The 15,931-nt window shown below is 41.2% G+C and overlaps 1 protein-coding gene across 9 annotated transcripts in view; it reads left to right on the forward strand.

The window, feature by feature from the left end:
- DPP6 (dipeptidyl peptidase like 6) overlaps positions 1 to 15,931 on the forward strand; it is a 489,696-nt gene that overhangs the window by 320,790 nt on the left and 152,975 nt on the right. For all 9 annotated transcript variants that reach the window (XM_048951963.1, XM_048951964.1, XM_048951960.1 and 6 more), the window contains one exon: positions 12,210 to 12,324. In XM_048951963.1, the coding sequence (XP_048807920.1) occupies positions 12,210 to 12,324 (115 nt within the window). The remainder of the gene's footprint in view (positions 1 to 12,209; positions 12,325 to 15,931) is intronic.

The raw sequence follows: 15,931 nt of genomic DNA on the forward strand, positions 1-15,931 counted from the left end.
GCTCCCACTGCTTCTGCCCCTGGAAGGGGCTGCAGCCATGCCCTTGGCTGTGTGTTCCATCAGGGGAACAAAAGTCCAGCTCCACTCAGCTCGCTAAAGGACAGTTTGTCTCTCATTTCCTTTGAAATGAAAACTAATGAATAAAAGAGAACTGGCTTCTTGTGCAAAGCTTAAGTAGGAGGGTCTGTAGGGTGAAATGTTATGGTACCATGGTATTTTTTTTTTCCGTTTTATTTCTTTTTTATGTGAAGTAATAAGCTTTGATATTGTATTCTATCCTGGCAACCAAAAGGCTAACTCTTGGCGCTCCCTTCATTAGTAGCTCAGACCAGCTGTGAGAGGAGGGAGTAAATGCTATGTAGCAGGCTGATCTGACAAAAAGGCTGTAGTTACACTGCTTCATTTGTTAACAGGTGGAGGTTGGCTGGAAAGAGATAGAAAAACCCTATGAAAGGACAGACAAGGCAGAGCAGGACTGGGTCAGCAGTGTGGGGAGCACTGGAGGAGAGTAAAATGCCAGCAGCAAAACAGCCACGTTCTCTCTTCCTCAAGGCCTTATTTGCTAACGGCTGAATATTTGTCCCATCATTAAATAACTGAGATTCTTTACGTCAACAAGATGGGAGGTAGCAATGGACCAGAGGAACTGCTGATAAATGCAGAGGCATTTATGTCAATGAAGGGGAAGGAAAATAAGGCCAGCTCATATGACCCGCCTGTCCTGCTGCTGCTTGATGGCAGCCAGCACAATAGCCAGTGTGTGGAGCACAGATCAGCTGTCACATCCTTTCGTCACTTCTTTGACACAGAACTTTTCACAAAATCTCAGTGCCCTTGGTGCCAGCTTTCTGTTCCTGAATTTAGTGACAGCAAATGTTACATGAGAAAAGGATGAGGTCTGTGACATGATAATTTTGGGAAACACTGTATGGTGCTGTGTAACATGGAGGATGTGTTCTTGTTGTAACTGAGTATGAAGGTCACTATGCTGCTGGTGTCTTCACCACGTAAAGTGGATTCTCTGTATATAGTCATTGTAAGGGGAAGAAGAGATCATAATCTGCAAGTCAAAGAAAGGGCGATGAAGAGCCCACGTGCGTAATTCCCCTGGAGGTGTTGAAAGCCATGTTGGATGGGGCCCTGGGCTGCCGGATCTGGTGGGTGGTGTCCCTGCCTCTGGCTGAGGGTTGTGACTCTATGATCTTTGAGTTCCCTTCCACCCTAAGGCGTTCTACGATTCTATGATAACTTGTGGGACCCAGTTTCCAGCAGTACCATTATGGAGGCAATACCATGGAGTTAGAGGAACTGTTAGTCAATATTAGCATGAGCTTGAAACTTTGATTGAGGTCTTTTGTGCAGATGTGAGTCCAGCTGTACCAAAGCCATCTAACGTTTTGCTGAATAGGAAACCAGGAGTTCAGAAGCCAAATCCTTCTTTTTCAGAGTATACAGAAGAGTATGCAGCTGGAGTTAGAGGGATCATGATCTGATGAACGTGAGGAGAGCTGATAAATGGGATTTTGAGCCATAATGACTTTATATTGTATTGCAGAAAATGTTGAGCTGTGCAGGCCAGTAGGAAGGAGAGTCCTGCTTTTAATTATGATTCAGTGTTATCTTTCACTGATAATAGCTTTCTTGTAATCATAAAATGCAAAAAATGCGCCTTGCTGGTATTTGTGTGTGCACCACAGTGACAGTACAATTAGACTGTAGTTTTAAATTAAATTCTTTTGTTCCTTTTGTTAATTTGAGTTTGATGGTTTTCCCCAGTGCCAGAGCCTAATTTGCAGCAGACAGAATTCCTTTAAATTGATTTTTAAAAATGCACCTACATACAGTACATTAACTTTGTCATTCCCTTATGGTATGTGTCAAAGAAAAATGATGTAACTTTGGATACTGAAGAGATGCATATGTAGAGAGTATGTTAATTGGTAGAGTTCCCATTCTTCTCTGGACATATTTTTTTCAGGCAGTAAGTAAGATGCTGCCTATATTAATTTTCATCTCTCTTTAAAAATAGCACAGCCTCAGCCCCCAACATTTGTTTTCTCCTCCTGCTACATATCTGATCACTTCTAAAGTCCATTGTTAGTGATAGAGGAGTTTTATCTTTGAACACAGAGAAGGAGAAAAAAGGCACCACGACTCACATCCTTGGGAGCGTTTCCATGCCTGACTCCTGGTAAAGCCACAGAGAATTAAGGATCTGAACATCAGTGAGGACATTGGCCTGTGCAGGGTGTAAGGAGAGGTTGGTTTCACACTGACAGTCTCATAGAGGGTGTTCTGAGAGGGCTGGCTGGGGTAGTTGGTGAGGAAATTCATATTGGAAGGGTTTTTGGTACCATAGCTTGTGTTTAAGATGTCCTTAAATCTCACAAGGTGAGTGCAGTGGGCAAGGAGATGAAGATCATAGAATCATAGGTTAGAAAAGACCTCCAAGGTCTTCCGGTCCAACTGTCCATCTGTTGCCAATATTTCCACACTAAACCATGCCCCTCAGTACAACATCTAGTTCTTGAGCAGCTCCAGAGACATTGACTCTACCACATCCCTGGGCAGCCCCTTCCAGCACACTCTTTCAGAGAAGATAGAGGACCTTCTTGAGATATTTAATCAGAAGTTGTTCTGAAGATCCTCAGCAATTTGGAGCAATATGGAGATGGCTCTCTCACTGTTGAACCTGTTCCGATCTCTAAAGATCAGAAAGGAAATCCTTCTTCTGGGGAATAAGGGACTGGTGAGATGCAGAGAATAAACTCCTTGCTTCTTAGGCACTCACCTTCTCCCTTATCTCTTTCTGAAGCACTTTTGCGTGGATGCAATGAAAATCCACTCAAAGGTCATTGTGCTTGCTTGGGCGATTTTTCTGTCCTTTAAAACTCTACTACATGTTCAGTGCTGTTAAGGTGCTAGCATGAATTGTGCAGGGAGATTGAAAATCATCAAGATAATGCAATTGCTTTGCTGCTGGATGGCAATGACCCTTGAGAAGTAGGTCTGGGTGAAAAATACTGTAATCGGTTGGTTTTAGGGATTTGGAATCAGACAAAGGAGGATGTACCTCCTCTAATAAAAGAGAAAGGAGAGCTGGCTTCAGCAGGCATAGAGAAGACCAAGGTACTCAGTGAGCTCTTTGCCTCAATATGGGGAGACTTCATTGCTAATGCAGCATTATATGGGAAGTAAAGCTGTGAAAGTTGGCACTTTGCTCTCCCAAGAAAAAGATGACTTACTGTTTGTTGGTTTTGTTTACTGCCACCCAGAAAGTTTTGAAAATGAAAATAAATGACAACAAAGTTTTCTTGTAATGGGCTGTGAGAGCCTTGGTAAAAATAGAAATCAATTAAAATAGATGAAGCATTAAGACTCACAAACCTCTAGAGACCTTGGTGTCACTTTGCCTGACAGCAGCCCTTGGTGCTGAGCCAGTCCTCTGGCATTTCATGCTGAAAGCCCAAGTACCCTCGAAGAGCCATAATCCATCAAACTGCAGTTTTCCTAAGCAAGGACTGGACAAGAACCAGGGCGAATTATGGCTTCTTTTAAAAAAGCCTTCCTGGCCATCAGATCAGGATATGCATGAAATGGCTTCTGATTTGAGAATATTTGAGGTATGCCTGAGCATTTAGGAAAGGTGATGTGATAGAGTGGTCTTCTACAGTGGATAAGATGGTTTGGCTTGAAATAAAAGTTCTGTTAAAAAAGTCTAAAAATAATCTGAATTTTAGCACTGAGAATAAATCTGGACTTGGCAGTTTATATATGTCCTGCACTATATTTTAATTTTTATAGGATATTCAGACACTTGAGGAATGTGGCATCATAATGTGATTAATTTATGCTATATGGAAAACATGAAAGGACTCCAGCATGCTACTAAAAATGTTGTCAACCTCAATAAGGATATGTTCTGGTTTAAAACAGGAAGGAATGTTTATTTCTTGTGAGATACTGCAGACTTATTTAAGGGAGATGTGTATTTATTATATATATTTGCTGAACTTGACTTTTATGTATAATGCATATCTCAGTAGGACAGAAATGTGTGATTTCCTTCACTAAAGTTTGAGTGTTTTAGTGTGTGCCCATCAGATGTTATCATCAGCTGCCTGTAAGTTTGGACATTTTTCTTTGTTCAGTAAGTAAAAGAATTTTGCTTTGCGTCTCACCAGGGAAGCTTAGGTATCATTATTATGGGCTTTCATCAAATGTTTTTTTTTCCCCAGAAGAGTTCTGAGCTGTCACTGCGGTGTCACCTCACGCCGTCCGTTCACCCCTGTCCCTGTCCCATCACCATTATGGGACATGAGAGGTTGGTCCTATGTCTGACCAGCTTTGACCAAACACACCCACATCTGCAGGGCTTTTGGGAGCCATCACCTTGCAACACGATGTTGGCCAGGGACCTCATCTAAAATCCACCATCCTCCAGAAGTGGAAGTGATGATGAAAGGATGGTGTTTTGATCTCTTAAAAAGCAGCTGATTTATTTAAACCTCTGCTTGAAGACAGCAGGTGGCATGAACAGTTGCACTGAGGTGCTTCTCTTCTTTCTGGATGTTTATTCTTTTTTCTTTTGGTTGGTATTTGTTGGTTTGGGGTTGTTTTTTGTTTTTTTGTTTGTTTGTTTGTAATTATTTTATTTATTTGCCCATATATGCATGAAGCTTTGACTGTTAATGAGAGTCACATATGTTTTGGCCAACGTGGGCCAATCTACCCTTCCATTGTCCCTGCCTATTTTAATTCACACATGCATCCATATTATAGGTAGACTGTCACAGGTTTGCTTCCAAGTAACCTTGCAAGGTTGTTTTTATTTTCTTAGCACGCAGTGCAATTTCTGCATCTTGAATTTGATGGACACCTCAGGAGAGTGCAAAATGAAATGATAAACCCATTTTCTTCCCCCCGGCTGTTCCCATTGCTTTGGTGTTCCTGCCCCAGCTGCCCTCACAGCTTGGTGACCACAAAACTCTGCTGTCTTAATGGCCAATTCTCACATTGTTCCCAAACAAATTACTGAAGAATTACATTTTGTTCACTTCATGTTTTCTTTCCTGAAGCACTTACAAACAAATTATTTACAAAATGGATTATAGGAAAAAAAAAAAAAAAAAGTGTCTAGGATTTAGTAAAATATTAAACAATTTCTTATGCTGTTTTTCTGCCCAGGGAGATTAAACACCTCACCACTTCCCTTATCACAAATCCTTTCTTGGTATTCAGAGTCAGAAATTGAATGTTACATTCTATTTTTCTGAAATAGAGTTTCTCTAAAAACTGTTACTGTCTGTTAGCAAGTATTAGCATCATGGCATTTGATACCCATATGATGTTTTGACAGCTGAACTTGATTTCAGTGGTCTTTTCCAACCTTAATAATTCTGTGATTCTGTGATTTGTTTGGAACTGGGAGAAGTAAAGGGGAGTTTCTCAAAGCTTTCAAATCTTGCAGAGAGGTTTATTTTCCCATTCCTTGAAACTAATTGTTCAAGAAATAAGGTGGAAAAGCGGCATCCTAGCATGCCTTAGCAGCATCATCTTTTGCAGATGTTCTTTGTATGGGAATGAGCTGTTTGGAGGTTTGTGTGCATGTTGGGTTGGATTGGGTTGGATGGAGCCAGGTGTTCAGTGCTTTATGGTGGCGAAACTGAAGTTAAGTAAGCTCTGTGGCACATGGGGTCTTATATCTATTATAATCTGCAGCATTTGGGCTTTCCAAGTCTTTTCATGGATCTGATGGAAACAACAGATTCTTATGAAATAGAATCCTAAGCATCAAACCAATTTGAGGTGATGCCGTAGCAGGTATTTCACCCTAGCAAATAGTTTGGTTCAGTTTTAGTAGCAGAACATAAGTACTTATATCAAACAGTGAAATGAAGTCAAAGAAAAGCTGTTGATTTTATCAAGTCTGTTGCTATTGGGAATAAATCTTTAATTATGCTTTGAATTACAGTAGCAGTTATGTGCCCCTGTGAGCACTGGCAGTCCCACTGTGCCAGGAGCTGTAAAAGGATCTAGGACATGGTGGATGAGTGAATCAAGCTGAAGTTGGAGAATGAAGATGATTAATAAGAATGTATTAAAGCAGAATCATCCCAATTCTTGAGTGAACGTGTCTCAAATGACATACGTTGTGTGCCATGCATGCGTGCAGCCATGGCCATCTCCTTTTTCCTAGGCTTCACACAGAAGATGGCCATGTCCTTGGCTGGAGCTGTGCTTCATGCAACAATCCCAGCTTTGTTCAAAGCTGGATGTTAACTCACCTAGAGAAAGAGCTCCTGGCAGGATTGCAGAGGTTTGAGAGAGTTAGACTTGTTCAGCATGGAGAAGAGAAAGCTTTGGGAGGGCAACATTATGGCTTTCCAGTGCTTGAAGGAAGCCTGTAAGCAGGAGGGAACTGACTTATTACATTGTCTGTTAGTGATAGGACAAGGAGGAATGGTTTTAAGCTAAAAGAGGGAAAAGTTAGATTATATGCCAGGAAAAACATTGCTTAATCAGAGGGCAGTGAGGCAGTGGCGTAGACTGCCGAGAGAAGCTGTGGATGCTCCATCCCTGGAGGTGCTCAAGGCCGGGTTGGATGGGACCCTGGACAGCCTGATCTTGTGGGGAGCAGCCAGCCCATGACAGGGGGTTGGAAGTGGGTGATCTTTAAGGTCCCTTCCAACCCACACCGTTCTGTGATTCTATGATTCAGAGTTCACGGTTTCTAATCTAATTTACTTTGGAAATACCTCTTTGTCCCTGTCCCTAAGCACTAGGGAAAATTGGGAATACTTAGAGTAGTAATATTTGTGCATATCTGTGCAATATCTGTTTATCTGTGCATGGTAAGATGCTAAGAGAGTGTTGTGATGTGATTACTATGCTTGAGTACAAAAGTCATGTGAGATGCCAGTTCAGGATTGAAAGATGCTAAATTAATCTTCCAGTGCTGTTAGGTTTGGAGGGAATCCAAAATCATTTCATCACAGTACTCATAAAAAATGATGGGAAGTTATTAAATATCCATTTCTACAGGAACTGCACAGCTAGGAATTCCAGATACTACTGTATTTAGATTTTTTTACAGACTTTTTTGGTAATTTTAGAAGTAACACTGTGTTTAGCTTTATCAGTGGAATGTGAAGAAAGGCATAACAGTTGTCATTTTTCACCCCCCTTAATCATTCTGTTGACTTGTGCAGGAAAGCCCACATGCATGCCATGCCTCATTTGTAAAAGCAGACCGGGTTTTTCTTCCTCTCACTGAGGTCTCTGAAATGTCACCTTTAGCATCTTAACAGTGGAGTTTGCTGTAGAGAAGGAGAGGAAAGGAAATAAAAAGCCCCAGCAAAAGCAATTTGGCTTGAATTCAGAGATAAAGATGCAGTTATTTGCTTATTATTGTTTACCTGTATTATGATGTGCTCTAAGTTCTTTAGTGATTGAGGTCTGCGATCTGCCAGGCAGGGTACCAAAAATTATTCCTGCCCAGGAAGAGCCTCCATCCTAAATTCAAGGCAGGAGAGCAGCAGAGGACGCAGACATGAGGGAGTATGTTATCAATCAGCAATACAACAGGAAACCTCCCACTGTAAACGCTTCTATGCTAACAGTTTGCTGCCGTTACCACTGCAATTACTATTTTGTTTTTGCAAGGCAAGGTTAATAATCTATTGATACGGACTAAAGACTCTTCATCTTATTTGTAGTATTATTCAGCAGTCAAATCTGCAGCAATTTTGTGTTATGAAGAGCTAATTAATGACAAGATTATTTTTCCATTGAAGGTCATAGGAGTTATTGCCAGGGACAAAAGTGTTTATTTCCTGAACAGTGTATTTATTCTGGGCTGTGCTTGGAAATTTGGGGGCTGGCTTGCCACATACGTTGTACTCACCATGCTGTGTCTTCAGGGAAAAGTTATAATCCAGAATAATGAAGCACAAATAGTAGGTAGAACACACCTGAATTAACTGTGTGACAACAAGATTTCTTTCTTTACTCTGTTTGAGTGTAGCATTTTGGGCTGTGCTCGGGTTATTTAGTTAAAATAGGGAAGCAAATCGAAAGTTCAAGAGGCAGAGCTTGCAAAAGCACTTGCAAGAATGGCAGGCATGGTAACCATGCAAAAGGTTTTCTATAAATCCCATCCAACCTTCCCCAAGCCTGTAAAGTTCTTAGGCAGGCTTTTGTTTCATAGAATTACTTTTTATTTTATTTTATTGTATCCTTTCTGAGTTACACTGGCATAACTGAGAACTCAGTCTCCTGTCTGCAAATGTAGCAATGCCACTGAGATTTCCAGCAGATGTAGATCACTTTATGTATTCTGAATGGTCTGTAGGTGCATGACACCTGATAGCACATACTTTCAGTTACTTTTTTTTAAGGACAGAAATGACAACTCCATGTAGAAAAGTACTCAAAGGCCACCATGACCTGCCCTCTATGGTGCTCTTGATACTTTAGGGATTTTGGCCCAAGATGTATAGCATTATTTGGTAATACCAGTGCTTGCCAAGCAATGTCAATCCGTTAAAAGAGTAGGTAATGGCAGGACAAAGGAAAATGGTTTTAAGTTGAAGGAGGGAAGATTTAGCTTGGATATCAGGGGGAAGTTCTTTACAGAGAGAGTGGTGAGGTGCTGGCACAGGCTGCCCAGAGAGGCTGTGGATGCCCCATCCTTGGAGGTGTTCAAGGCCAGGTTGGATGGGGCCCTGGGCAGCCTGGTCTAGCATTAGATGTGGAGGTTGGTAGCCCTGCATGTGCGAGGGGGGTTGGAGATTCGTGATCTTTGAGGTGCCTTTCAACCCAAGCCAGTCTGTGATTCTCTGATTCTTTCATTCTATGATGTCTGCAGTGTCCTTCTTTCATTGAACAGCATTGACATAGCTATTGAAAACAAAGATGACTGAATTCTTGTCTCAGAAAGCTATTATTGTAATAATGCCACCACGCAGGCAGACTTTTGGCAGGTTTCAAATAACTATGCCAGAAATAATTTTGTTGACAGCATCTTGGATCAGAACACGTCCTGCCTTCATCCCTAACATGTCAGTGCAGTGATTCTTTCACAGGGAGGAAAATATGTCACCACAAATCCATATTTTAGAGTCTTAAAATACTGTATCTGTCTGGATTTATGGCTTCAAAGTCAGGTTCACAGGTGGGTAGTGTTATTTTTCAATCATAAATGAAGATGAGAGTGATAACATTTACAGTTTGTAATACGCAGCATCAATGGTGGGTGCTTACTTTAAAAGCTGTGGTAACTTCTGTTTTACTTCCCTAATCCAGAAGGAATTAAGGTTTTATGTAAGAGATAGAAGAGGGTGGAAATGGATAAGGGAAGAAGGAGAAAAAAGAGGCTGACAGACTCCCTCCTTGCAGAGGTCATACAGGCTTTGTGTGAATTCTTCCTAAGAAGCAGAGGGCAGGTGATTCACATAGATGATTGGCTTTGTTTTGACATCTCCTATCCTGTTTTAGGTAGGTTGTTTTGTTGGGGCAGAAACTATGTGTACTTGGTTTATACTCAGATTTCAGCATTGAAGACAAAGTAATAACTTCAGAATTAACAGCTGCAGTTCACTGTTGAGTTTGGATATAGAATCTTTCAGTAATGGGCAAATTAGACCTTTGTGCTGCACATTGGAAACAAACCCTTTGAGATGCCACTTCAGGAGTGCTTCTCATCTGCTTAAATCCTTGGCTGCCTAGGGCTTAATTAAACACATTCCTGGCTTCTGGAACCCACACAGAAGCTTACCTGAGCAACAGCTGATGTATGCTTGCAGGTGCTCCTTTTTAAGGGATGGGAGCCTGTAGCCAAAGACATGGGGAGCTAGGGAACAGTAAGGCTGTAACATCTTGGAGGTGAAAGGTGGTCACAGTATCCCTTTGGAATATTTTGAAATGACAAGAGGTAATGGCCTGAAGCTGCACTGGGGAAGTTCAGGTTGGATATTTGGAAAAAATTATTCTCAGAAAGAGTGATGATGCATTGGAACAGGCTGCCCAGTGTGTGGGGGTGTTACCATCCCTCAAGGTGTTCAGGAAATGTGGAGGTGTGGCACTGTGCTGAAGTGGTCACAGGCATGGGTTGATGGTTGGACTAGATGATCCTATTGGTCTTTCTATGATTCTGTGAATCAAGAGAAATAAAGCTAGGAAAGACCCAAGACATGGGTGCTGGTTTGTATGGCATTGTGTTCTGATGTCCTGTAAGTGATTCCATTGGAAGAGACTGCAAGTGACTGAGAATAACAAAGCTGCTGTCCAGGCCTGTCCCCAGTAAAGCTGTTTGCCTTCATTTGAAATGTCATTTATCTCGTCTTTGCTTTTTATTTGGGAAAAATTTCTGATGATGTTTTGAAAGCAAAATGGAAACATTCCTTCTGCTTCGTTGCAGCGTATTAAACCCCAAAGTTTTGTTGGTGAATAGTTTTCAGGATGTGTTAGAAGTTCCCAGTTTTAGTTGCTGTGCTTTTGCTCCACTATTGATATAATGACTAAAGAATTAATGGAGTTTTGATATGATAACAGATTAAATGAAGTATCAATGCATCGAAAGCTTGAGAACATGTATGAATGGGGAAACTTTGTGGTTTGTAGATCTGGGTCTGTAGGTCTCATTCAAACCCATGAAGTAGTTCTCTCAACTTTAAAACTTACATTTGGGGAGCTGGTTAGTTTCTTTCCAGGGAGTGTTTCCATCAGTCCTGTAGAGCTGCCTGCACTTCCCTCTGCATGTCCTTCAGACACAGACAGGGGTTGCAGTGGCTGTACAGAAGCACTGTGGTTTTTCAGCTGCATTTCCCCATTTCTCCCATCATCTTCTTGTGTCACTCCGTGCCCTGCTGTGGAAAGAAGAATATTTCTGCCCCTTTATAACAACACCTGGATTTTTTTCCTGGGTTTATTTGCACTCTGAAATGGAGTCCAAAATACTTGCCCAGTAAAGGTGTTCTGTCCTAAGATGAGATTAATATTTGTAAAGGTACCTAGGATGAAGATGCTATAAAAATGCAAGTATTTACATTCTGTTTGCTTGGTGGCAAAATTATGTTTCTCAAGGACCCTGACCTACTTTTCAGATTCCTCTATAAATTTGTTCCTTCTAATTACTTTGCATTTCAAATAAAAAGCCAAGTACACTTGAGAAAAAAGCAAGGAGGGAAGAGGTTGCTAAACAAGTTGAAAATAAGCTTTCTGGATCACAGAAGCCCTTACTCTATTACAGGCTTTTTGTGTTCCTTGGGGAGAGGGAGGGGAGCAAGAAAAGGCTCTGAACAGGTACCAGGATGTTTGTATTAGAAAATCATTAAATTATACCTCATAATTTAGGAAATGAAGCAAGAATCCTAAATTAGTGTCACGGTTCAGCCTGGTTCAGCTGGGTTCCCTGACAAGTGGGCAAAGGGACCTATGGACCTATCAGCATACTGATGACAAACCAAGAAACCATGACAATTAGAGAGGTCAGCATGAAGGCTGAGCTTTTAGAGTTGTTCAGGCTCTGAGGTCTGATCTCTGGAGGGAAGTCAGCTTTCTAGGAAAGTGGAGAGCATGGATGCTTCGTACTGTAGCTGCTTCATGCATGAATGAATTCACTTTCAGTGTGCAATGATAAGGGAAAATCCAGCAAAAGATGAGAGTAAATACAATGGGTGTGCTAGACATGATACCTGTCTTCATGTCCTTAGACCTAACAACATAGGAATGAAGGAGAGGTGGTTTAAGTGGATGTGATGTTTTCTCAGAAGGCAAAAAAGGTCACCATGGAGATATCCTCATGGATTTTTATCTCCCTATGTGCCCCTGTGAATTATTTATCTCCCTGTATTCCTCCCTAGTATCTTATTTTAAAAGTCATCTGAAAGTTAATGGAAAGCTCTTCGTTCAGACCTAATAAGGGTAGGTAGGAAATGGGCCTTTGGTAAGCAAGATCTGTGTAGGCAGGCGATGCCTGAGCATCCTGTGGGCACAGTGCACTTGTTTATCACATCATCTGATTTTAGAAGGAATTATATTGACACCACAACGTATTACAACATCATGAACTGTACTTGGCTTACCTGCTTGCCTGACCATGGCCACGTGCTGTGGTTGTGCAGGAATACTTTGCTCTTCACTTTCTGCAGTTTGTTTCTGTCTTTCAGTGCCTTTTCTAAACATTTGCTTTCCTTTAATGTTTCTAGGAGCTGGTGGGGAGTAATCCTCCACAAAGAAACTGGAAAGGAATTGCAATTGCCTTACTTGTTATTCTCGTTATCTGCTCCCTGATTGTCACCTCTGTTATACTCCTGACACCAGGTATTTATCACCTTTAACTCATTTTCATTCTGTTTTCTTCTATAATTTTACACTTCCAAGAGTAAAAGGACTGCAAGCTGACTGCAAAGTCAGCATCTAAGGAATCATCCTTGGAGTTCTTTAGCTTGGTGAGATGCTGAGTTCAATACCATTTGTAAACAGATTGGTTTAGAGTTTTACATTTTGACTCAAAGATCAAGACCACTGCTGAGCTGAAGGTACCAGCATGAGAAACTTGGTTCCCTCAGCACAGATTGCAAGTGTTGTTTTAGAGGTAGAGGGCACCTGAGACATTGATGTGGGGCACTCAGTTAGGACATGGCACTTCCTGAAGTCCATGCCCACATGGAGCTGCAACCAGCAATTCACTGCATACCTAGGAGCATCTACCATGGCATTGAATACCTATGTGTAGGCACCTAAATCCTTTCACTGCACTGGCTTTCATATCAGACCATGGTGTTTCAGCTTTACAAAGCAACTCCAGATAGGTATATGCTAGATAACTCCAGCAGATAATTAGTAACTTCCCTATAAGAAATTCTTTAAGTTAATCTTGTTACGGAGCTTCAGCACGGTTCTGTACATGGAATCTTTACGAATTACTTCTCTTGTAGTAGCTGTTGAGGTTGTAGTTTTGAATCTTAATGTGATATCATTATGATTATTGATTATTATGTATTATACAGCTCTTGAAATTTCTATGACTTAAGCAGAAGTAATGTGCTTTTGCTGCTCTGAGAAGCTTGCAATCTAAATATAAAAGGACAGATGAATGAGATGAAAAGCATAGAACACAGTGTTGGAAAGGGTTAGGAGCTACAAAACATAGAATAAGGTTGATCACCTGTAGAGGGGTGTGTAGGAGAAGAAAAGGGTCTCCTCGTTGGATGAGTACATGCAAGCACAGATGGAATAGATGAAAGGCAGCAAGGGAGAAATTAAACTACAGGAAATGGAAGAGATCAAGGTGGTTAAGAGGAAAATTGAGATGGGAACTGCAAGGCAGAAATGTCTAGGAACTCGTGGCATGTGAACTGACATGCAGTTCTGGCCCATCTTCCCTGACACCATTCTTATCCAATAGTCCTGTAAGAGGAGAGAGAGACAAACAGAGAAACACAGGACTTCACATAATTAACTGGAAAATGAGTGAAACAATCACTGAGGTGTCCTTTTGATTACTTAACGATATGCTACGTTCAGTTTATTTCATGCTATCCAGAATTTGTTAATGTAAACATAAGCAGCGCATGGTCACACTAGAGTAATTAAGTGATTAAATTAATTAAGGTTAAACATAATTAAGAATCATTCTTTAAATTGCTTTTGCTAGAGTTCAGATTAACACCTTTGGGTCATGCAGTTCATCTCTGAGGCATTTTAAGGCATGGCCTGTGGTCTGTATTCACATCGGGCAACACTTACTTGCTGTGATAAATGGTACCCATTAGTTACGGAAACGTTACCTCCTACTTTATGGAAGTTGAATCCCTGTCTTTTCAAAAATGCATGCTGAAGCACAGATTCCTAAACCCTTACCTGTGGACTTCGTGATGCTCTCAGTGGCTCTCACTGCACAGATGAGAGCACAGGTACAGCTTCCATAAAGAGCAAGATCCCATGTAGGTGGATACGTGGGGAACAGCACAAATACCTTAAGTACAGTCTGAGTCACAAGTCATTCCTTCCACGTGAGCACCTGTAATAAGAATGTCTGTACAGACAGTTAGAATAGTATCTAATGAGGATTAGGAGCTCTGGTTTCAGTTCTGGCCTCTGCCATAGACCTCATTTAGGACTTCTCCTGAGCGTTACTCCTCTTCCTCCATAGAGGAGGTGACTCATGATTTACATTTATGTATTTTATATATCCATTAATGACTGTTTGGACTGTAGATACTACAGTGCTATTGTCCAGGTAAGTGGTGATACAGAAAAGGTGTACTGAGCATTGAGGCCGTGTTGTTAATGTTCTCTTAGGAAAAAAAAAAAAGAAAAAGTAACTCTGAGTTATTATGATTAGCTTCTATTTTAGATGATGTGAACTGGGAATGTGAAGTGCATGCACTGAGAACTAAGTAAAAGTCATGTGTATTTATGTGTTCTTGGTATGTGCACATACACAGACATTTTGTATTTCTGTGTATACACGTGTATAGAAATAAATCACCCAGATATTAATTAGCACATATTTAGCAAGAGTTCCAAGCAGCACCTTTGAAAATGTCTCTGTTTAAAACTGATCAAAGTGCCAAGTGAATTTATATGCCAAAACTTCAAACCACATTTTTGGGGATTTCTGATATAGCAGAATGGAATTTGGGTTGGTTTATTCCTTGTTGGTGTTTCTGAACTGTCCCCTGCATGCAAATACAAAACCCTGAGCTCAGTACTGCTTCTGTTTTTATTATGGATACAGACTGCTTCATGGTGAGGCTCTGCCAAGGGTAAAATCTGATAGCTTAGGTTGCTGCTGTGGCTTGGCAGCAGCTGAAATCAGTCTTCCTTGGGCCACTGGCCCTGGTGCTTGTTATAAGGACATGCGATGGCACAGGGTTAACAAGTGGCTCATTTCACAGGCACTGCTAAGTGAGACATTGAGGCTGGCTTGGCAAACATCACAAGCACAGTCACTGCTAGTGCTGACTGCAGATAGCACTTCCTACCAGAAAGGTAGGAGAGAGGAAGATAAAGAAGCCTGTCCAAAAGGAGATGCAGAATCTGCATCTACCTGCCCTAGAATAGTTCATTGGATGGAGAAATGTTTATCTTTGGGTTTCCAGAAAATACAGTGATGGATATTTTAGCTGTTAGCCAAGGGAAGGACAGAACATGGAAGTAAGGAGGCATAGCAGATTTGTGGATGTTGGGAGCTGCTGCCAACAGTGAAAGTGATGTTGGAAAAAAATCCTCTTCTCTGCATCTCTCAAGTGGATAGTGCAGCCTGGCGTGAGCAGAGTGAAATTCTTGAGGATGCTTCACACTTAAGTCTTTCTTCTGATGGTAATATTGGAGTCTAATCTGACACTACTGTGCTAGTACAAATATAATTTGCATTTTATCTCTGCATTTCATGCTTGTACCTATCTTGGCCTTCTCCCTGGCTGGGAAACCATTGCTCTTTTAGTATGTCCTTTTGGTTTGAAGGCTGGTTTTACAGTACAACACCAACACGTGTCATGCAGAGATGCTCTAAAACATGCTGAGCATCATTCAGTGCATACAGAGAGTAATTTAGAGCAGGCCTGGGATATAGTCAATATACAGGCTTGCAGTCCATGCTCAGACAAAGAAAAGTGGTTAGCTGGATCACCAGCTGGTATCATCAGGATGGCATTTGCCCATAATGTGAACATCAGAGCAGCCTCATGCAAAAGCAAGAGTGAATGTTAGAATGGGGAACAGACAAGGCTTGTTTAGCAGAGCAGATGCTGATTAAGATATTTAATGATTTAGGGGGAAAAAAAAGGATTCATATATATCTGCAAGATTCTTCTGTAAAATCAATTCAAACCTTCCAGCTGTGGATTCAGCTTCAGAAAGGCTGAAATCCCTACTGGTTAAGGTTTCTGGGAGGCAGGACTCACCCTGCTTCAGGATTATC

Source organism: Lagopus muta, chromosome 7 (genome assembly GCF_023343835.1).
Source record: "Lagopus muta isolate bLagMut1 chromosome 7, bLagMut1 primary, whole genome shotgun sequence".
NCBI classification, from domain to species: domain Eukaryota; kingdom Metazoa; phylum Chordata; class Aves; order Galliformes; family Phasianidae; genus Lagopus; species Lagopus muta.